Source organism: Anarhichas minor, unplaced genomic scaffold, assembly GCF_050575085.1.
Source record: "Anarhichas minor isolate MPS153535 unplaced genomic scaffold, ASM5057508v1 ptg000071l, whole genome shotgun sequence".
In the NCBI taxonomy this organism is placed as follows: domain Eukaryota; kingdom Metazoa; phylum Chordata; class Actinopteri; order Perciformes; family Anarhichadidae; genus Anarhichas; species Anarhichas minor.
The window spans coordinates 2,856,839-2,878,584 of NW_027466517.1; the positions used below are offsets into that span (position 1 = coordinate 2,856,839).

General features: G+C 43.8%; 2 protein-coding genes across 9 annotated transcripts in view; both read left to right on the plus strand.

The window, feature by feature from the left end:
• The window catches only part of st3gal3a (ST3 beta-galactoside alpha-2,3-sialyltransferase 3a), a 38,803-nt gene extending 28,587 nt beyond the window's left edge, over nt 1-10,216 (plus strand). For 3 of the 8 annotated variants that reach the window (XM_076079328.1, XM_076079327.1, XM_076079330.1), the window contains 3 exons: nt 3,309-3,455; nt 3,874-4,044; nt 6,784-10,216. In XM_076079328.1, coding sequence (XP_075935443.1) covers nt 3,309-3,455; nt 3,874-4,044; nt 6,784-6,888 — 423 coding nt within the window. In that variant the 3' untranslated portion in view covers nt 6,889-10,216. Of the gene's footprint in view, nt 1-3,308; nt 3,456-3,873; nt 4,045-4,391; nt 4,543-6,783 lie in introns of those variants that run through there. The other 5 variants (XM_076079329.1, XM_076079331.1, XR_012947784.1 and 2 more) reach the window with 4 other exon arrangements.
• Nucleotides 6,910-21,746, plus strand: part of artn (artemin) — a 39,001-nt gene continuing 24,164 nt past the window's right edge. Inside the window, 2 exon segments of the mRNA XM_076079151.1 lie at nt 6,910-7,023; nt 9,225-9,340. Of these exon segments, the coding sequence (XP_075935266.1) occupies nt 6,910-7,023; nt 9,225-9,340 (230 nt within the window).

The following is a 21,746-nucleotide window of genomic DNA, read 5'->3' on the forward strand; positions in this document are numbered from 1 at the left end:
GGGTTGAAAGGGTCCACGGTGGCCGTCCTGGTGAATGAACACATACTCCGCTGACCTTAGGCTGGACGGGACGTATGACTGCGGAAGGCCGTGCTGCGACGTGGGCACTGGTTTGAACAGCCTGGCTTTTTCCAGGAGCGTTTCCCGCTGCTGGGTTGCAGACCAAGGGTCTGTGACTTTGGGGATAAACTCCCCCGGGACCCGCAGTGGCTGTCCATAATCCAGCTCAGCTGATGAAGCTTGCAGATCGTCTTTGGGGGCTGTCCTGAGCCCCAACATGACCCACCCAACTGTTGTCTTTGAGGCTGGCCCGGAGAGCAGCTTTCATTGACCGGTGGAACCGCTCGCATAAAGTTAGTCACTGCCTCCACTTTTGCCGGAAGGGGAACCGCCCCGTCCTTTGTGATGCGGTGACCCAGAAAGTCAATGGTGGTCAACCCAAACTGGCACTTAGCCGGGTTGATGATCAACCCGTGCTGGCTGAGTCGCTCAAATAGAGTCCGGAGGTGAGACCTATGCTCCGCTCTTGACAAACTGGCCACCAGGATGTCATCCAGGTAGAACAGGAAAGGCAGGTCCCTCAGCACCGTGTCCATTAGATGCTGGAACGTCTGCGCTGCATTTTTTAGGCCAAACGGCATCCTCAAGAACTCAAACAGGCCGATCAGCGCAGTCTTGGGAATGTCCAGCGGGTGAACGGGCACTTGATGGTAACCTCGTACCAGGTCCACTTTCGAAAACACCACGCTATCCGACAAGTGGGTAGAAAAGTCTTGAATATGTGGAACCGGATAGCGGTCCGGGATTGTTGCCTCGTTGAGCCGGCGATAATCTCCACACGGGCGCCACCCGCCCCCAGGCTTCGGGGCCATGTGCAGGGGTGAAGCCCACGGACTGTCGGAGTGGCGAATGATGCCCAGGCGCTCCATGTTTTCAAACTCTGTCTTGGCGATGGTGAGCTTTGCTGGATCTAGGCGCCGGGCCCGGGCATGTACCGGTGGGCCGGTGGTAGAGATGTGATGCTCCACCCCATGCTTGACCGTGGAGGAGGAGAATGTGGGCTGCGAGAGGTCTGGGAACTCGGCCAGCAGACGCAGAAACTCATCAGCCGCTGCAAGCATGCTAGTCAACCTGGTAGAGCCCGCTCCACTTAATGTACATGGGTAAGAACAAAAAGTCACAGCATTTATCAGGTGGCGGCCCTTGACGTCCACCAATAGTCCATAAGCGCATAGGAAATCCGCGCCAAGCAGGGGAATGGCAATTTTGGCAGTAACAAAGTCCCAGCTGAAACGCTGCCCCATAAAACACAGCTCCAGGCACCGTGTCCCAAAAGTGCGTATGGGGGTACCGTTCGCGGCTTCCAGAGGGGGGCCCTGCCCGTTTGTCAGCATGTCCACCCACGATGCAGGCACAACGCTCCTCTGCGCCCCTGTCTCGCAGAGAAAGCGCCGCCCGGAAACGTCGTCCCGGATGAACAGCAGCCTGCCTTCCCACCCGACGCTCACGGCAGTCACTGAGCACCGGCCCTGGCATTTCCCGCCCTGCCGAAACTGCATGGTGGACGGCACCTTGTAGCCCGCGGCCCAAACCTTGCGTGGTAATAGCACAGACCGGTAGATCCCTGCCGTTGGCTCGCTGCTGCTGCTGCTGCTGCGGCTGCTGCGGCAACTATCGTTGTCTCCCCCGGCCACGCCGTGGCTTGGGCCGGCCTCAACGCGGCCATGTAGCTTTGTTGGCCAGCCAGAAAGAACTTATCGGCCTCCTCGGCCAACTCCCGACAATCGGTAATCCTGGTGTTGGCCAAAGCGGCCCGCACCTGCAGCGGGAGCTGCTGCAGAAAAAGTTCAGTAAACAGAAACTCCGGCTCGTGTTTACCTAGCAGAGCTAACATTTTGTCCATCAGCTCCGACGGCTTGCTGTCGCCGAGGCCATTCAGAGCAAGCAACCGGCGAGCCTGCTCAGAGTCCGAAAGCCCGAAAATGTTCAACAGCCGGTCTTTCAAGGTATCGTACATGTCCCTCTCTGGAGGATTTTCAAGAATGCTCACCACTCTGCCTGCTGTCGAACTGCCGAGAGCCGCCACGACATAATAATATCTTGTCGCGTCCACTGTAATGTCTCTGAGGGCGAACTGCGCCTCAGTTTGAGCGAACCACACCGCTGCTTGCGTCTCCCAAAACTCCGGCAGTTTCAGCGAAACTGCGTGCGTCGACATCCTTTCTTCTGGAAACGTCCAGGAGTGTCAGGGTCACCAATGTAGGAGCGTGGAAAGAAACAAGGAGGCGAGTATTCCCTTTGGCTGCACCTTGTGGCCGTTTATTTCCATCCATACAAACATGTCTTCACATTCACTTCCTGCCACCCTTTAACCCCCCCTGTAACCAGGGTTACGCCCCTTTCCTTAAAGGGGCCCCGTGAATTCGGTCGTCCCCTACAGTAGTTTACTTTAAATTCACATTTAATTAGCTCCTGCAATAAATTTGTAGTAGTTCATCCATCAGTAGTAGTAGTTCATCCATCATGCGTGATGGATGAATTGGCTGGGCCAATATGTTGGCTGGTAATTATAAGGCGCAAAAGTCGCCTTATAATTAACAATTATTGAGAAACAGTCATTGAGAAACAGTGTCAACTGTAAAATGTCCCACTCATCATGTATCGGTTGGGCTGTAATCAAATCTCAAACATTGCTTTTTTGCCAAACTGTTATTTAATACTGCTTTGTTGCTTTGAACCTTAAAATAGGATCAAAATGGGAGAGCCGTCACTATCTAAGAATTGTTTACAACCTATTAACTCCTATAATATACAAAATAAAACATGTAGATCAGAATGGATCGGAATGGTCCCAGCTCTGTGCCCCATGTGGCACTCAAAGCTTCATTAAATGGGTTTTGGCCAGAAGAACTCAATAATACTTAATAAAACATGTTAGCAGACAGTTCCCTATTTACACATTACACAGAGCAACAAGCCCAATATTCACTCTCTTAGCTCTGTTTTTGGTCTCCACCGACTCCAGAGAAAAAACTGCTAAATACTCTACTGTATTGACCAGCTGGGACTGTCTGTAGTAGTTTGTCTATCTATTTCTAACTTTTCTAAAGTCATGTGCTGTTTCAATATGCTCTACAAATCTAATGGAAATTACTTGCACATTTCTTTTAAATTTTGTATAATTTTCAGTGTGAACAGTGGTTTAACTGTATTTGTCGATATGATGGCCTTTGTATAGTTATGTTCCGACTGTGCACATTTTGTACAGTATGAGGGCCGCACTAATTTCCTCACTCTCTGTGTCTCAGCACAGCACTGATGGGTTCTGGAAGTCGGTGGCCAGGCACGTTCCAAGGGACCCCGGCGACATGCGCATCCTGAACCCCTACTTCATCCAGGAGGCCTCCTTCAAGCTCATTGGCTTGCCTCACAACAATGGACAGATGGGCAGAGGGGTGAGAGACCTGCCGTTCTCCTAGCAGTCACTTTCTGTTCAGCTCCTGGGTTGAGAAGTAGCAGGAACAGCGTGAGCAGTTTCACACACGGCGGCGAGCTAATGGTCAGGACTGGAGCCTCTGGTAGCCGACTCCACTGTCTGTCTGTTTGCATTACAGAGGCCTCTGTGAACACACAGCAGACGCCTCAGGGAGCCGAGCACCCGGCCCAGAACTCAGTCTGACAACAATGTGTTACCATTATGCTGTTATAAATAGAACCATTCTTCACATCTGTAAGATCTCCACACGATAACCATACAGTTTAAATAACACCGTTCACTACATACTCTACATGTTCTGAGATATAAGTCATGGCTCGCTTTCAAACACATTTTTTTCTGAATATCTTGACCGCTTTCAAACACGTGTTTTTCAGAATATCCCGACCCTGGGGACTGTCGCCATAACGATGGCTCTCCATAACTGTGATGAAGTAGCAGTGGCTGGATTCGGCTACAACATGAGCACCCCCCATGCCCCTCTGCACTACTATGAGAAGATCCGGATGGCGGCCATCAAAGAAGTAATTGGTGGTGTCTCTGTGAAGGTTCTTTTAAGCCGTCCATTTGTCCCATTTCTCAATCAATTCTAATTGTCTAATTATCAGGACATGTGTGAGTCTTTCATCTTCTCCTCAACACTGTCCAGCCAGTGTGTTAAAGTGCGAGGATTCTCTTTGCACCATTTCCCAGTGATCGCATTCTCGGTTTTGAACCAGATAACGTTTTTCGCGTTGAGCATTTTGCCTCATCAGATTGCCAAGATGTGACACCATAAATGTCTTTGGTAATTCAAAACCCATTTTCAAATCCTTTGAGTTGATTGGATTACTCAAACGTTGCCGTGGTTTAGGGAATACAGCACTATACACTGACTTGACACTGATGCTAGTAGTTTGTGGACCGCTGTTTTGAAGCCCAGAGTTGCCGTCGTCCTCTTGGCTTTGCAACCAGTAAACCGAAGTGACCATGTTGGGACTCGGGGAGGGAAGACGCCGCGGTAGAGACACTTTACACGGCTCTGGTAGAGACCTGCCAATCACAAGGTAGCCCCGCCCTAAAACATACCCAGCTTTATGGTCTATTTGACTCTAAATGGACCATAATTTACTAAATGAACATCGTGCTGTATTGAAGAAGACTTGAAACTAGAGATTGAGACCATAAACTCATGTTTACAATGTTTAAAGTAATAAATCAAGAGAGAAGTAGAGTAATTTTCTCATAGACTTCTATACAATCAGAGGAGTCGCCCCCTGCTGGTCAGTAGAGAGAATGCAAGTTTAAGACACTTCAGCGTCGGCTTTACTGAGGTTACATCAGCTACAAACTGAGGCCCGCCACCTGTTGCGGTGTGACGTGCTGGTCTCTGTCTGTCTTTTTTCACAAAGCATCACCCAATCAAATGTTTTTTTTTCACCCTGTTCCGTTTCGTGCGAGAAAAAGGCTGTTCGCCTGTTCCCACTGCTAATATTTAATAATATAAATACGTCAACGAGCGCTAGAGCAACATTGGCCACACTTGGCCGTTTTGTTGCTTTTGTCAAACAAATAAAATATGCAGTATCGTCACGCTTAAAATTTCCTAGTGCGCGTAATATAAGTTTATATATGTTTTTGACGCATTAGTAGCCTAAATTTGTGAAGGACTCAGTCTGACTTTTCAAACTCTGGTGAATTCACAGTTTAGCTGGATGATTCATCCCCTCCATCCACAGGTGTGTGACCCACTATTTCCTCCACATTTTTACTCTTAATGGACTTAATACTCCCACACAATATCACAACTCCCAAATTTGTTAGCATTCTGACCGACCTGTCGACCAACATCTTATTTGTTAGTTTTGGAAAGGTTTACGCTGCACTGGAACAGTTTACTGTGACCTTTTCTCTCATCTAAAATGCCTCTCAGGAGGGATTTACCCAGCATGCAGCATAGTGGCCTGGGATTGTGTATGAAATCTCAAGTGCAGCAACGTTGCTGTGTGCTGGTTTTTGAGAGTGGCAGAGTCATGGCGCACTACATACAGCGTGTAAGCTACCGCTCGCTCCACTTCACCGTCTCACAGTCTCCAGCCTGCTCATAAATCACTCTTAGCCCAGGTTACTGAGATAGACATGCAATCCCCTTCATCCTATTTTTCTCCGACTGCTACGGATTTGTGTTTCAGCTCGAAGAGGCACAGAGCCGCTTGGCCCCCGACCCCTGGCATGTATAATTGAGACAGGATAGAAGTTTGCTCGTTTCTGCTGCCCTCCATTAGCCCACATGGACCGATCCAACCAAGACACCAACGCCACGATGTTTATGAGCTTTTTTTAATCTGGGGGCTGGTAAATTCAATAAGTGATTCATTGTTTTTGTATTAAAATCAACATTAGAAAAAGTGAGACAATTTGCAAGAACCACAATTTGAATTATAACACATTGCCAAAGAAGAATGTTATTTTGTTAAAAATTCAAAAACGTTGTGGGACTAGCTTTTAGTTAATGGGCATAGTCCCAAAGACTGGGTCGGGACCCACAGGTGGATCGCAGCAGATTTTGTTAGGGTCGCTCTAAATATGTTAGCACAATATCTTCCATAGTCTTTTATTTAACATTTATATCTGCAGTTCACTTCTAAGCCACATGAGGGAGCCCGAATGTTCGTATTGTTCATAAAAAACAAAGTTGTGATTTAAACGTATATCTCTTCAAAATGACTGGATTACCTTTTCAAGATAATATCAGGTGATGAGGAAATTGTGGTAAAAATGGTCAGGAATGTTCATTTACGCACAAATACGCTCTTGTCACGATAAGACACCTTTTGTGAATTGGGTTGCAATGGTTTGTCATTTTTTTTAAAAGTGGGTCTCCAGAAAAGAAGTAAACACTGATAACACAGGTAGCTCAGTGGTTGTTGAGTAGTTGACAGTGTGGCCATTTACACTTTTGGACACATTTTATTGTTTCAAGCTCTACTTACCAAATGTTGGTATATGCACTTTGGCATCTCTGACTCACGTCACAATTTCAATTTCTATTAATGGTTATGTTATCTTGGGCTGCAACTAACAATTATTTCAATTATCGATTTATCTGCTTATCATTTTCTCCATTAATTGATTCATTATTTAGTATACAAAATATTTAAAAATGGGATGGACAGAGTCCGAGGTCAGGTCACCTTGAAATGTTGAAAGTGAGAAATATAGAAACGTAATTTGAGTGTAGTGTGCTGTCTGCAATAATTCCCAACCACCTCCCGTCCCGTCCTTGTGTGTCTCTGTCCCCGCTGCAGTCCTGGACTCACAACATATCTAGAGAGAAGGAGTTCCTGCTGAAGCTGGTGAAGGCTGGAGTCATCCAGGACTTGACCAACGGGATCTGCGGTGCAGGATGCTGATGGTCCTTGCTCAACATCATGATGGATGGATGCACTGTGCTCACCTTCCACCTGCTCCAGCACCTGAGGAGGGAAACTCAAGGCTCTGTCGGCCGTGCTCCCAGCAGAGACCAGCAGCTGTCACACACTGCTGCGGTCAGTGCAGAGAGACTGTGTGTCTGTATGAGGCTCATTGACCACAACACACTACCCAGTGTTGGATATTGACATATTGCAAGCAATTGGCCTCTGTATTGGCCAGGTCAGTGTATATTTACATGGATTTTGGTGCCCTGGCTCAAAGGGGTATGTCCTCAGTGATGGGGATCAAACCAGGAAATGGACTAGGCTGCCCTCCTACTAGAACTACAGCAGGCTATGGAGGGGAGGAGAGGATGAAGATGTTGGCTTTAAGTATTGAGCCTGTGCCAAGAATACCTCTACAAGTGTCCTTCTGCTCACATATCTGAATGTACTCTGCATCAAACGTATAGTCTCTTTTTTTATGTCTTCCAGTTTCTGCGTGACTCAGCCGTCCTGGACCAGACGTTCGTGGGTATACCCACTATATCAGAGCAACATGGCAATCATCAGAGCTTGTTTAGTTGAGTCGGTCAGAGTCCGTATGAAGCTAGAAGGCTGGAGAAGCAAGCTAATCAAGAGCTGCCTCAGCATGAACATGGTTAATGTTTATTTGCGCAATTTAAAATACACAAACATAACATAAGTAACCTATAATATAGCCTCCTCCTAAATAATGACACTCAAGTGCACAGTCCACTGACTACTAGACAGATGCAGAAGACTCACACCATCTTTGTTCTTCACGAAGCAGCATGATACTACCATCTAACCCCCCCGATGTGCACTAGATGTGGCTGAGTTGCATTTAGCTTCCAATGTGGCCCGCAGCAGCCTGCGTCTCAGAAGCGCAATATTCCCTTGGGAACATATTTATTGGCAATTCACTCAACTAATGTTTATGATATGATGCATGTTATTCGCTACTGGCTTTGTCTTAACATACACTGCCGCTCAAAAGTGTGGAATCAGCTGTTCAATAATAAATAGTATAACAGAGAAGTACAGTATAATTCAGACACTAAATGTATCGTTTACATTTGAAGTAGTTTTAGCCCCAAAAGGTGAAGAATGAAAGGATTTCAAGTTCCATTTAGTCCACGTCCCCACTGTTTTGCAAGACAGAGGGGAATGCTTTTGGAACCTTGATTTTTAATTATTTTTCCAGAACCATTGATCATTATTGAAACACAAAGGTGATATGGGCTCTTAATATTGACTTTGTCTGTTTTTTGGGGGGTCTTGTTCAGTCCTCTCAGCCATCTGACTGTACCTCATCAAGCTTCTGTGGAAGGAGATTCCAAACTTTTGTGTGCAAACAGTAAAACTAGTTTTTCTTGTTTGTTTCTGTCACCAATCATAAATGAGTTGCAACATTTACTTTTATCTTCTGTAAAACACAAACAATATTGAAATGTGTTTGTTGAAGAACCCGTTAGACGGGTCTTAAAAGTAAATTTTTTAATGAAGAACCTGCATTTTGGGTCATACTGTTGAGTGTCACTGTTGTGTAGACCAGAATTTTAGAGTACATGCTCTGTGTCACAGTATTTTACAGGCATATCTTTTTCCTCCTATCTCATCAGCTTGTGTTAACCCCGTTCCATCCAAAGAGGATGTTGTTATAATAGTGACAATGTCGAGTGAATCGCAACTGTTTTTATCTTTCTCGGCCACTCAATATGATTTGCTTGCATGACTGATATGTGAATCATATCAAAAACCTGTTTATCACACAGGGATCTAGTTAGCTTGATTTGATTGTTGCTGATTTGACACGTCTGGATTTTCCAATTCTTCAACCCTGGCATTCATCTTCAGTTGTTGCCACAGCAACGAGTCCTTCAGCTCAAGGGAAGCTCAAGGTGCGACAAGTTCAAGGTGAACCCCAAACATGAAGTCAGGTTGAGATACAAATTACTTATCATTGTGGTCATCAATAGAAACATATCTGTACAATTCAGATTTTATATGAAATCCTTAGGATCTGTTGGGACTGCATTATATAGCGCTTTTCTAGTCTTTGTGACCCCTCAAAGCCCTTTACACTGTGCTTTGCACTGGTTCCAGTCCTACCTCTCCGACAGACATCAATTAATCTCAATTAACAACTGCAAATCAACCAAAGTTCCTGTCACCCATGGTGTCCCCAGGCTTTAGTGCTCGTTCCCCTTCTTTTCATCCTCTACATTCTACCATATGGAGAGATCTTTCGCCGCCATGGCCTCCAGTTTCACTGTTATGCTGATGACACTCAACTTCACCTCTCCCTGTAGACCATAACACTGCCCCATGTCAACCACTTCACCAAAACAGCCTTCTTCCACCCCCGTAACATTCCCAACATATCACTCACATCAGCCCAGTCCTCCATGACCTCCACTGGCACCAGGTTAACACAGGATAAACTTCAAGAACCTACTCACCACCAACAAGGCCCTCAACAACGTGGCTCCCCCCTACCTCTCTGACCTCTTCCATCAGCACGCTCCCTCCCAATGCCTCAGGTCCGTCAATTTCAACCTCCTGCAAGGCGTCAAACCTGGGGTGACGGGGTGTTTCTTAGTTGTTAGCCTCCTCTCTGTGGAAAGTCATTACCAAATCACATCAAAAATGGCCCCACATTGTCGACAATCTAAGAGGTGCTCAAACCCCCCGCCCCCATGTTTTTTATTTCGTAGTTGATACCATTTATTCTAATCTTTAAGTTAAGTGTCTTTGAGGACTTTGTAAAGCGCTATATAAACCTGACGTATTATTATTATTACTACACAAGGCAGCATGTATGACATGTAGGCTGCAGGAGACGGGGATCCTACCATCCAAAAATGGCTTTAGTTGCACGGAATGACGATTTTGTGTTGATGTGAGAGTGTCGGGCAGGGTTGTGCTGATGCTGGCTTCAAACTCACTGTGATCTTACTCTCTTCTAACCAGAATAATAGCAGAGCATCAAAATGTTCCCCACAATCACTTCACTCGGCCCTGCCCAGGGCTGCTATCTCAGGCCCCCAGCCATCAGTCATAATCAGTGTTGCTATCAAAGACATGAATTGAGCTTTATGAATCTATCACTTTAATTACTAAGATCAATTGTATTGCAAAATCAGTTTGTGTTGCTTTATACACTCAATTATACAAGTGCTCACCTCGCTGTAGGTGTTTGTGGACTTGACGCTGGTCAGATGCTCAAGCCAAAGTATTCATATATTTATTGTAGGCTGTGCAAAAGAATGTGTTAAAGAATAAAGATATAAGTGATCCTGTATTTTTAACATGTATGTCGTTTTTTATTTTAACAAGTGGCATGAGAATCGTTCAAAGTGTAAAATCATGTTTTTGAGAAAAAGGAGAACCAGAGACATTAGAAAAAATCTTTTTAAATATACTTTATAATGTGTTCATCAACATAGAAGTGTATGCTGACAGGAACAGCACAGCAGATAGTGTTCAAATATCAACAGGCAGTCATGTGATACAAGGGCCACAGCCCAGCTGAAGTTGTTTTCTGATTTGAATTCTTTATGTGGCAAATATGAGTCTCTCCACTTGTTTAAATTCATAATTTCAGTATTTTTTTTCACAACCTAAGTCTGTTGGCAGTGTTCGTCATTTCCGTCGGTCAGTTGTGATAGTCTCGGACCATGACGTTATCTTTTCTATCATTTATCTTAGTTGTTGAGCTTTTTTACCGGACAAGGAACAAGAGCAGACAGACCATCAAACAGGTTGAAGACAAGCCAAGAGTTCTTGCAGATTATATGAAACTCTTTTTTTACTGGAGGTCAAACTGAAAATGAGCACACCTGAAATGTTGCTAATAATCCCGCATTGTCCACTACAAAACTACAGAAAGTACTGTAGGTCAGAGTTTAGGCAGGAAGTGGATGAATAAACTGTGAGGGATGTTTACAACCTACAGTTTGGGTCAGAGTTTTTACAATTTGCCTTCTTATTCTCTTCCATATAGTAAGCACTGTTGACCTGCCTGACTTGTTTTTATGGCTATTTCTGTGTTTCCTTTAATCCTGCATGACCTTAACGAATGAAGGTATCCATCGTCACTGGTTCTGCTTCGGTTTTCCTCCCACTGAGCATAAACATCATTTCCAGACTTCCTCTATGATTTAGCTCTGATATAGCTTTGATATGACCAGGGTATTGACTAAATATAGCCCAGTTTTAGACTATATTTGGATTTTTTTCTAATCTAACACCTAGGAACAAGCGATGAGCCACTAATTCAAATGGTGCTGCTCCAATCAAATGTGGGGCCACGTGTTAGCTGGTTGTCTTGGTTATATGTAAATGACTCCTGAGACACATCTGCATCCAATCAAAAGCATAATCAAAGCAAATAAGGATGTCAATGTATCCACACAACATAAAATACTAATTTTAATGTAAAGTGTTTTGGTGGACTGTTCTGGTGTTTATAGCGTCATGCACTATGCATTCTATCAAACAAAATGCACCATTTGCTAAGCCCCTCCCCTGGCTGCTACTCTGTATAGCTGTCAGAGCTAGCGTGGAGCCCACACTGTCACTAAGCGCAGTAACTGAAGAAGTATTATCAAATTTTGGAGAAAAATATACAAAAATGCATTCCTGGTCTTTGCCTCTCTTATCTTTTCCTTGTGTTCCTGTTTCCTGCCCTCTTGTCTCTTGTGCTCTCCCTGTGTGTCTGTCTGGGCGTGGCTTCTGCACGCACTGAACTTAACTAGCATCGATTTCAGAGAGAAGCAGACAGAAGGGACAATATGTGTGTGATGGATATATTCAGGATTTCAAACTGATTCAGCGGTGCAAACAGGTTAAAAAGATAAAGATAGAATCACATTGTAAAAGTAAACCATCACATCACCTGGAGATGGAGACAGAAGACAATGAAATTAAGGAACAACACTGTTCCTGTAAAGCTGGGTAGGTCTTAATTAACTGTTACAATCATTAATAAGCAAGTATTTTATATTGTAGAAAACTCATATGTGTGTTAACCACAGACCTTATTTCAGACATCTTACCAAAATAAACATTCAAAAGACCCATTGACTTTGAGACAACGGAACCGGAGGTGCTAAAATGCTGGCTCACTTACGGGTTTTAGGACTCATTCCTGCAGCCCTCGATAACAGGCCTGACAAGCGAGAGAAGCCCTCTAACGGCTGGCGGAGGGACTTTTACCCAGGAAACCGCTGTTCGAGTGCCGTGTGAAACCAAAGGCAAACAGTTTTTATTTATGCTAGTTACGTTGTTAAAGCTGTCACGTTACATTGTAACGTCGTTACATTGTTACGTTGATGCATTTTGTTATGTTGTTACGTTGATGCGTTACGTCGTTACATTGTTACGTTGATGCGTTACGTTGTTACATTGTTACGTTGTTACATTGTTACATTGATGCATTACGTTGTTACATTGTTACGTTGTTACATTGCTACGTTGTTACATTATTACGTTGTTACGTTACATTGTTGCGTAATTATTTCAACACAAACCATGACGTATATAACAACCTTAACCAAAACAATGGTTTCACAGCATTGACCATGTGGCGTTGTGTGTTTCTGCAAGCGTGATACGAGGCTGAAAGTGACATTCAACGTATCCCATAGTTTGCTGATACATACAACGCCACCATTTCTTTTTCAGGTGACTGGGTTGGATTTCCGGACTCAACAATAGACCAAATGGCTTGTAAAATGAGGATGTTTGTGCAGTGTCGACACCTACAGTTGGAGTAAAGTACAGGCCCTGCAGTTAGCCTGCGTTGTCCCGTTGTTCAAACTGTCACTGACCATCTGAGCTCCAGTCACAGTATCCAGGTGCTGTTTTATAAGCAGTAGTCAGATGTTTATGAGTGAATGGAGGTAAACATGAAGGCTTCGGTGAGTCACTGTGTTGAGTCAAGTAAAGGCAGAGTCATCTGTGTTACTCTTTTAATGACCACTTAGTGAAGACAAACAAGCTTGTCATCATATTAGTCTTTCTCATCACAGAGCCCCCATTGATGTGATAGAGGAATACTATGTACTGCAAAAGTCTCTAATGTTCTCAAAGAAACATGTCATAATCTTATATACAAAACTATGTAAAACAAAGAATTAGTCACACATCCTTTCTGGAAAAGAGATAACGTTCAACTGTTTCAATGAGTGCTTTGTTTCCTCTGGCTTTTTATTCTAGTCTTTTTACCCAGTCCTCCTGTTAATGGTGGTTATAATAATGAATACCATTAATAGGCCAGTATTTTCCACCATGCTGCAGGTCTTATCATTGATCAGTATGATGCCAGACAAATTTGTGAAATTTTTAACGGGCAAAACCGGGGATATTTACTAAGCCCATCACAAATTTCCATCAAGGTGCAAAATTCTAAAATTCTTTAGTTTAGGAAATTGTTTACCAAGACTAAAATATAAATGAGCTATACAGTATGTGTCACAGCTCTGCCCCTTCTCTCCTGTCTCTTTATTTCTCACTCACCTCACTCACCTATCAGCCCATTCAGTGCACCTGTCAGCCTCCTTCAGCATCAGCACAACTCCCCTCACCTGTTCAAGCCACTATATAAACTCCTGCCTCTCAGTCACTCTTTGCCAGATCATTGCCATATCTACCAGCCTGTTTGGCTCGTCCTGTTCCCGGTTTCCCAGTCTGCCTGTCCTGTCTTGTCCTGCTGGATTTTTCCCCTCGTCTCTTGTCTCATCCTTGGATTCCCTGTTCTGGTCAAGATTCCTGTTTTGTTTATATCTCATTAAAACCCGTTTCTCACTGCATCTGACTGTCTGCTTTTGAGTCCTCCACCACACCCCGTGACAGTATATGTAGGGAAATCTTTTTTGATAGCCTAATATTATCAGTTCAATGAAAAGATCAGTGATTGGAATGAAAAATAAATTCTCACCAAAAGAATACATTTAATTTAGATCTCTGAATCCCTTAGCCCAGGGTTCGGTTCACAAATTGCAACTGCAACAGGTAAAGGGAATGAAAAACATCCCTTTCAGGACCGCAACAGGACACCCTGGAGTCTCCTTGTCCTAACCGTTTGTTTTAATAGTCACAGTTTGGATGTTCCACACTCTTTTATGCAGATGACACTGTGATATACAGACAACATTATTTAAATATATTAAGATTGAATATATGTTCTTAAAAATTATAAGAAAATAAATATGATCTTCCACCTGTCACCACCTATAGGATCTTCAGACAGAGTCAGAAAAGTTAGAGACTAGCTGGTGAACATAGTGGAGCATTTAGCAGCTAAAGAGACAGATTTTTTACTCAGGAGTTGGCAGAGACCAAACTGATGTATTAATTCATATTAATACATCATTATTGAATTTTACAGTTCAATCATGATGCAATACTAAGCATTAGGATGGGGACACATTTTAGCCACGCAAGTAGAGCATTCGGTCCAGACTGAAATATCTTAACAACCATTGCCATAATGATGCATGGTCCTCAGTAGATGACACCTGCTGAATTTGACGATCCTCTGACATTTCATGCAGCACCACCAGCAGGTTGATTGTTTTGGTTCATTTACAAATATATTCATCCAACACATGTTCATCCCAACTTGGCCAGGACCCTCGGTGTCACTTTCTAATGCACTGGATAGCCCAGCACGTCAAACTGAGGTTCCATGGTCGCACGTGGTTCATGTTGTTAATAATAATAATAAACTGCATGTGTGTTGTATCAACATTATTACTTCGACCCATGTGTTGGCTCTGCACATACAAAATATAATCCAGCATGACCTTAAACTAACTCTGCCTAGTGGGAGGAGGCTGATTATTAAAATAATCTTAAAAATACACTACAGTGATTTCCAGCTTTGAGGGTAATCGGTGACTAATAGCAGAGGAATGTTAGCAGAGAGGGAACATGGGTAGTGAGACTAAGGGAGGTCCCTCTGTACATTGTTTGTGATTTAAATTGGAGAAAAGCTGACTTACATCTACAAATTTACACAACTCCTTATTTATTTTCATCATATATGTGTTTTGCATAGTATTTTAGGACAACCCTGTGACAACCAGCATGTGAACTTGATCCAACATGCAGCCTAAATGATTGAGCTGCTCTTGCCACAGGCAATATGAGCCTTCATACAGTAGCTCTGCAGTATTTCTCTGGCTGCAGTGTTACACGGTGACAGGGGAGGAAACCGTACTGTGTGAGTGAGGACTGATCAGTGCAAATTTGGTGGGTAGGTGGAATTGAAAAAAGGAGGTTTTTATGTTTCCAGGGTTCTATGTTCCCAGGAAATCCTGGGGTTTCCCGGGGTTCTATGTCCCCAGGGTTTTACTGTATGTTCTCAGGGTATTATGTTCCCAAGGTTCAATGTTCCCAGGGTTTTTATCTTCCCAGGGTTCTATGTCTCCAGTGTTCTATGATCCCAGCACAATATTCTCTTAAAATGACACACGAAGGTGACCTTCAAAGATTGTTCGCAATGCTTTTTCCTTTAATGTTTGTTTCTTGACTTTAGACAAGAAGTGACTAAATGGACATTTAAGCATTCAAACTGCATTTTAAACGTTCATCTCCTTTCTTTTTTTTTGTTTTATTGAAGATAGCTCTTACCAATCGTATTCGATGAGGACCCTGGAAACATACCTGCTATCTCTGAGTGGGGTTTTCGGTCTTGATGAGCTACCTAAAGGCAAATTCACACTACATGGCTTTTTAAAGGTTTGCAGTTTGCACTGTACACAACTTTCTATCTTGTGAGTCTTGAAGTCGTTGCGGTTTTCACACCACATTACTTTAGATATCATTTAATAAATGGTGTCTCGAGGGGGCAGGGTGTTAAAGGGGTTAAGTTTCTGCAGGTTTTGCTGATTGTTTTCCTGGATATGCTAAACAACACGTGCAACGTAGCATGAGCAACATACGTCACGATGCGAGCGATGACACGTTTTATAGGATTTCTATCAGACAACAAACCCAGTTAGAGTTGAAACATGCTAAAAATGTGACAGCATACTAACAGAGTGTGTTGTTGCGGCCTTCATCCCGGCTGTATACTGTAGCGCTGCAGTGATAGAAAACACATTTAGATTTAGTGAGATCACAAACAGCTCTGCTATGGACAGAATGAGCAGGTGGCCACTATTATAAGAGGATCCTTGACCTGGACGTCTTCTCAGGCTGTGTGTGTGTGGGGGGCACTGGGTGAGTACACACAAACAGAAGCTCCTCACTACTATGTAGGTGGCCCGAATATGACAACGGTGAGGACAACAGAGGGACAGCGTTCACATACCAAGCTGCGATGACCAGGGCGGCTCCAGTTCATCCCACTCAGTGCTCTTTTTCATCTGTGGAACCTGACCCGGGTCCGATCATCCCAGACGTTAGTTTTAATTAATCCTGGAGCTGGAGGCAGGCTGAGCTCCTTTCTGCAGCAGAGTGTGGCTGCACAGGCTCAGGTTGCATTCCCCTTTACTCCCACTGACATGTGGGAGCTCCTGCAGATAGAATCCATGCATCTGTCTTTACCTGTCATAAAAATCATCTCTGAGGGGTGTGTTTTTCTCGCTATTAACTGGAATGTGTTTAAGCAACGCTGCAGTTTTCACTCGACATCAGTTCCTGGGTTCCAACTAACTGGGCTGTGGAGTCTGCGTGTTTCATCAGGCCCAAACACGTTTGTGCAGTTAAAAAGCAGGTTTGCTTCCGAGTCCAGCTTGGAACACTTGTACAAACAAGACTAGTGGAAAAAAAGTTAGAATAAGAATATGAAAATGCTTTTGTTGCCTAAATTTAACATTTGTGAGTTTTCCTAAACCTGATTATGTGGTTTTGTTGCATTAACCTAGCTGTGATTTTAAGCCCAACCATGACGTTGTTCCAAAACCTGTCGTTTTGTTGCCTCAACCTTAATTTAATTTTTAACGTAATGTCAGCCCAAGTGTTGTAATTTTACCTTGTTATTTTCATCAAACTAATCTCACAGGGGGGGGGGGATGGTTGTCCTGTTGAAAGAACCCATCATCCACCTGGATCTACCTTAATGACCATGAAGCCACTATACAGCAGTCAATTTGATAAGCTGTCGATCTGATCCATTCCTTCAAAAAGCTCTGCTCCTCTACGGTCTTCGCGACGACTCAAACTCGCTCTAGCTTCTAGCACCCAGGGTCCTGACTTTTTCAACCAACATGTTTTTTTGTCTGACGTTTCAGAAACAGCCTCTAGCACTGTATCTGTTTTCTACATTTCTATAACTTTGATAGACAAGAGACGCACCAAGAGAAACTTACTGATAAGTGACCCTCTGTCTTGATCTCTCCCTCACACTCACACATGTAGTTTAGAGGGGGTAGTTTGCAGATGTGAAGGCAGGTGTTGTCTATATGTTCAAACTCCCAAGTGCTAATAGAAATTTCTCTGTATCTATAAAACACCACGGCCTCATTTCAAAGAAACACCAACTTTTCGTCAAAACCTGGAAAGTAGCACACCACTGAATGTAACTTAATGTGTTCTGTCCGTGGCAGATGCAGTATTACTGCATTTTTTTGACCGTCAAGACTACTAAGTCAAGACTGACATGGGCTCCAGTCAATCAGCTCCAGTTTGCAGCACTGGGCTCAATGTCAATACGGAATGAGACTAGTGGCTGCATTATATTTTCTTACTGCAAAAATCTGCAGTGGATTCAGTGTGCAGGATTTGAAATTCTTTTGGTCAGTTTTAGTTTTTTGTTCCTGATTGTGTGTATAAAATCCTCTCGCATCATCCACATATTTTTCCCAGTTGTAGAGGGCTGTTAATTTTTCCACAGTTCAATTCACAAAAGTGTGTCCACACCACACTCAAAAAATGAGGTGATAATAGTTTACTTAAGTTTGCTTGATTTTGTTATGTTTGCAGTGAAGAACACACCGCATACTGCAAACACAGTTAATATTCAACTGGGTTGCAGTACAAAGTCTGAGTAAAAAAACATGCTTACTAATTTCTGTATGCATCAAACAGTACAAATCAACATCCACCAAACATAAGTTGAATTTATTGTGAGCCTAACTAGGCCTGGGCCTTTGGGTTACCTTTTAGGATGTTGTGATGCTTTGGTACAGGTTCCTCCTTATGTCTCCACTGCTTTCACAAACTGGGACATTTTGGATTAAGACCATACAATGTCACATAACTAAGTCATTATGTACATGTGCCTCTGTCTGTCTGTCTGGTCATGGCTAATCTTAAATACTAGAACCCTCCCTAATATTATTGGTGCCCGTTTATGACTGTATGTTCAAGGTCCTTTCATGGTTGCTGGGTTTCATACTTTTTCAAAAACATATTTTATTGACTGTGGACCGCTAGGTATTTGGGCAGCGGAGTCCTGTTGTGTCTTTGGCCAACATCCAACGAGGCTGATACATCTAACAGCTAATGTTGCATAGCAACAATGAGTTTCTGCACATCCATGCTACACTAGCTACTGAGGGTATACTGACTGTAAACACATTTTTTTGCTTTTTTCATGATTGTAACAGGGAATAAAGACCTACCTGGTTTTACAGGAACAGTGTTGCTCCTTAACTTCATTGTCTCCATCACCAGGTGATGTGGTGCTTCATTTTGACTCTGTGATATGTAGGCTTTAGCTTCTATCTTTTTCTTTTTGACCTGTTTTCTTTCAAAAGCGTAATGTAGACCCTCCTGTCTGCTTCTATCTGAAATAGTTTTTCTTATTTTTCCAAAAATAGATCATATTTCTTCAGGGAGTACAGTTAGTGACAGTGTGGGCACCATGTTAGCTCTGACAGCTTGACGGAGTAGCAGCGGGGGCTTGGCTACGCCAAGGGTCAATTGTGGTTTGTATTCATTATATTGTATATTTCAGCAGTGGTCCATGCAGCCTTACACCTGATTGTCCTGGTGGATAGAGATGCAGTAATAAAATGGTGGTTACTGTAATGTGACGCCACATTACTTGACCAAACCCTCAGCACTACTCATAATCCCTGAACGTACCTGGATTTACTATCATCTATTACTGTCGCCTGAGCAGCGCCCACATTTCCCCACGGTGGAGAATAATGGAAAACAAAAGCAGAACCTGGGACAATGGCAACATGTTTCATTGTGTTTTATAAATTCCCTGCTGTGGAAAAAGGACTTCAAGATATCATAAAAGTTGTGTGAAGACTGGACTCAAGTACCACAGTCCAATCGTTTAAACGTATGTGTGTTTGAGTCCAACATCCTCCAACTGAGACCCAGGAATGCAAGCCTGGGCAGATGTCCTGACCTGCATGCTGCCACCAGCAGGACACTGTTAGGACCATGTGTGACCACCCAGGATAACTGTGACCTCGTGTCACCCCCTGCACTCTGGCTAGACCCCATGGAGGCCGATTGGAATTGGTGACAAAAGGGTTGGCTCGAACAAAGTGACATTAAGGTATCAGGTCCTTCAGAGCTATTGTGAGACTCCTTGATAGGAGGAGCAGCGGTTTGTCTCTCTCAGACAGAGAGAGTCCCATTGAGATCCTGGGAGGTAGAGCACGAGCGGTGGCGGGTCCTGACCTCAGGGTGTGTGCTGATTGCAGGGTAACATTCATGGTGATGATCAGGGGTTGTCTTGTCAGGATGCTTCTACCCGTGCCTGTCCGCTCCCTAACATCAGCTGCCAGTTGTAATTGGCCATGACTGAAGAAGCATGTCGTGTTTGGCAGCCGGCTTGCATCTCTACGTCACCCATCCACTTTGCTTTATAAAACACAGGCGTCGCTTTTGGTTCTGAAGTTGCATGTAGAGGCTTACAAGCAAAAACTGCGTCGAAATAGTTCTGACTTTGATAGACGGTGAGGTCACGCAGGTTTGTGCGACCTCTTCCCAGATCCCATTTCCTCCACATTATTCATCCTGTGCTAACACACTGTTTGTGCAGCTGATAACCATACGCCTGAAAATACATCATACCGGCCGGGGCTAAACTGAGTTTAAACGGGTATTGAAATAAACATTATTTCAGCCATCAATTCCTTTTTGAAGGGTTAACCCATCATTCTGCTTGCGAGGAAAAGTTAATTATATCCTTTGGGAAGTGTGGAGAAAAGGATTGATGATGTACTGCTCTGTGTTGGGTAAAGAGTTATGGGAAAATAATCAGGTACAGCCGGTCAGAGTCACATAGTAGGATGAGAAGCGAGGGCCTGGCAGGGAAGCAGAGTTAAGTCGGGTAAAGACTCAGAGGTATAACTCACTCACGTAGGAAAAAAATCTGTTGCTTGAAAGTAACTGTGCTCTCAAGAATTCAAAGCTGCCCGAGGCGAGGTTTTGATGTAATTATCTGCTCATTATGTCAGCGTGAATGATGAAGAGCAGCCGATCCCCCATTTGAGACGCAGTTTGCTCTGTTGAATTCTTCTGTCGGCACGGTCACGGTTAGTAAGCCCTCACCTACAGTGAATCAAATCAATGTATGCATGAACTGAATCAATCGAAACTGAACAATTCAGATTGAGTTCGAAAGTTCACAAAACAACTCAATCTCAACTCAAGATGCACTTAGTCGCCGAGCTTTCAAGCATATCACGCTATCTTCACACGGATTGAGAGTTCTCACTTGTCGTGGAAATGTTCGCTCTTCCAGAAGTTGGATGGAGCAAGCATAGACTGTAAATAACAAGTGGACGTAGTCACTGTGACGTGCCCATTAGTTTGTGGACTGATGTTGTAAAGCCTCGAGGTTGGCAGTGGGTTTTTGGCCGTTACCATCTTTGTCTTTTACTGTCCGCCTCTTGGCTTTTTGCAACCAGAAGTGACACAAGAGGGTGGAGCTTAGTACAACCGAATGCTGAATAAAACATTTTTAGGCAACCAAAATGTTACAATTAACTTTCATGAACCAAAAACAAACTGTGAAAGGGTTAAAAAACACAACTCTAAGACTGGACAACGTCGTGGTAGCAACCTGTCAATCACTGTGTAGCCCCGCCCTAAAGCATACCCTGCTTGATGGTCTTTTTCACTCTAAATGGACCATCATTTACTAAATGAACATCATGCTGTATTGAAGAAGACTTGAAACTAGAGATTGAGAACATAAAGTGTTTACTGAGGTAACAAAATAAAAGACAAGTATTAGTAGTAGAAGTGCGGCAGAAGTAGGGGGTAGGGAGTGGGGAAGGGGCCATTGGCCACCACTTGACGCCTCTTGTCCAATTTGCCGCACTTATAGGTGTGATCTATAAACGTTGAGCTTAGTATCAATATTCTTTCCATTTGAATGTCAAAATATTGTGGGCCTTCAGACCTATCTCCTCTTGCATCCATTTGAGGCTTGCAGACTGTCATTTAGGGCTGCAAAGTAACCTAGCAGACCTTGGACTCTTGTTCAGAATTGAGTGGACTGTTTTTATGTCAAACAGCATTTAAAGTGTGACAGCAGCACTGCTCTGCGTCTGAGCAGGTGGCCGGTGTTTTCTTTTGTGGCTGGGCTGTATGGACTCTGTGTGGCTTTGGTCAGGCTGAGAATGGGTCTCCTTGCTGGGTGCCACGGCCTCTGCTGGTGCAGCCCAGACATATATTTTCTTGGAGAGCAGAGGTCAGGTAGACTCCAGCCATGTGTAGGGCGTCAGCAGCCTGGCCTTGATCAGCCGGGACTGTGGCTGACTGCTTCTGTCTGCTACTTGGTCCGAGTTCAGTTCAAAGTATACCACAGTGTTTCCTTTCAAGCGATCATTGGTTTCCATTTATTTCACTCCAGTATAACAATTCAATTATAGAAACTGACTCAAGTGACACAAATAATATTTTCT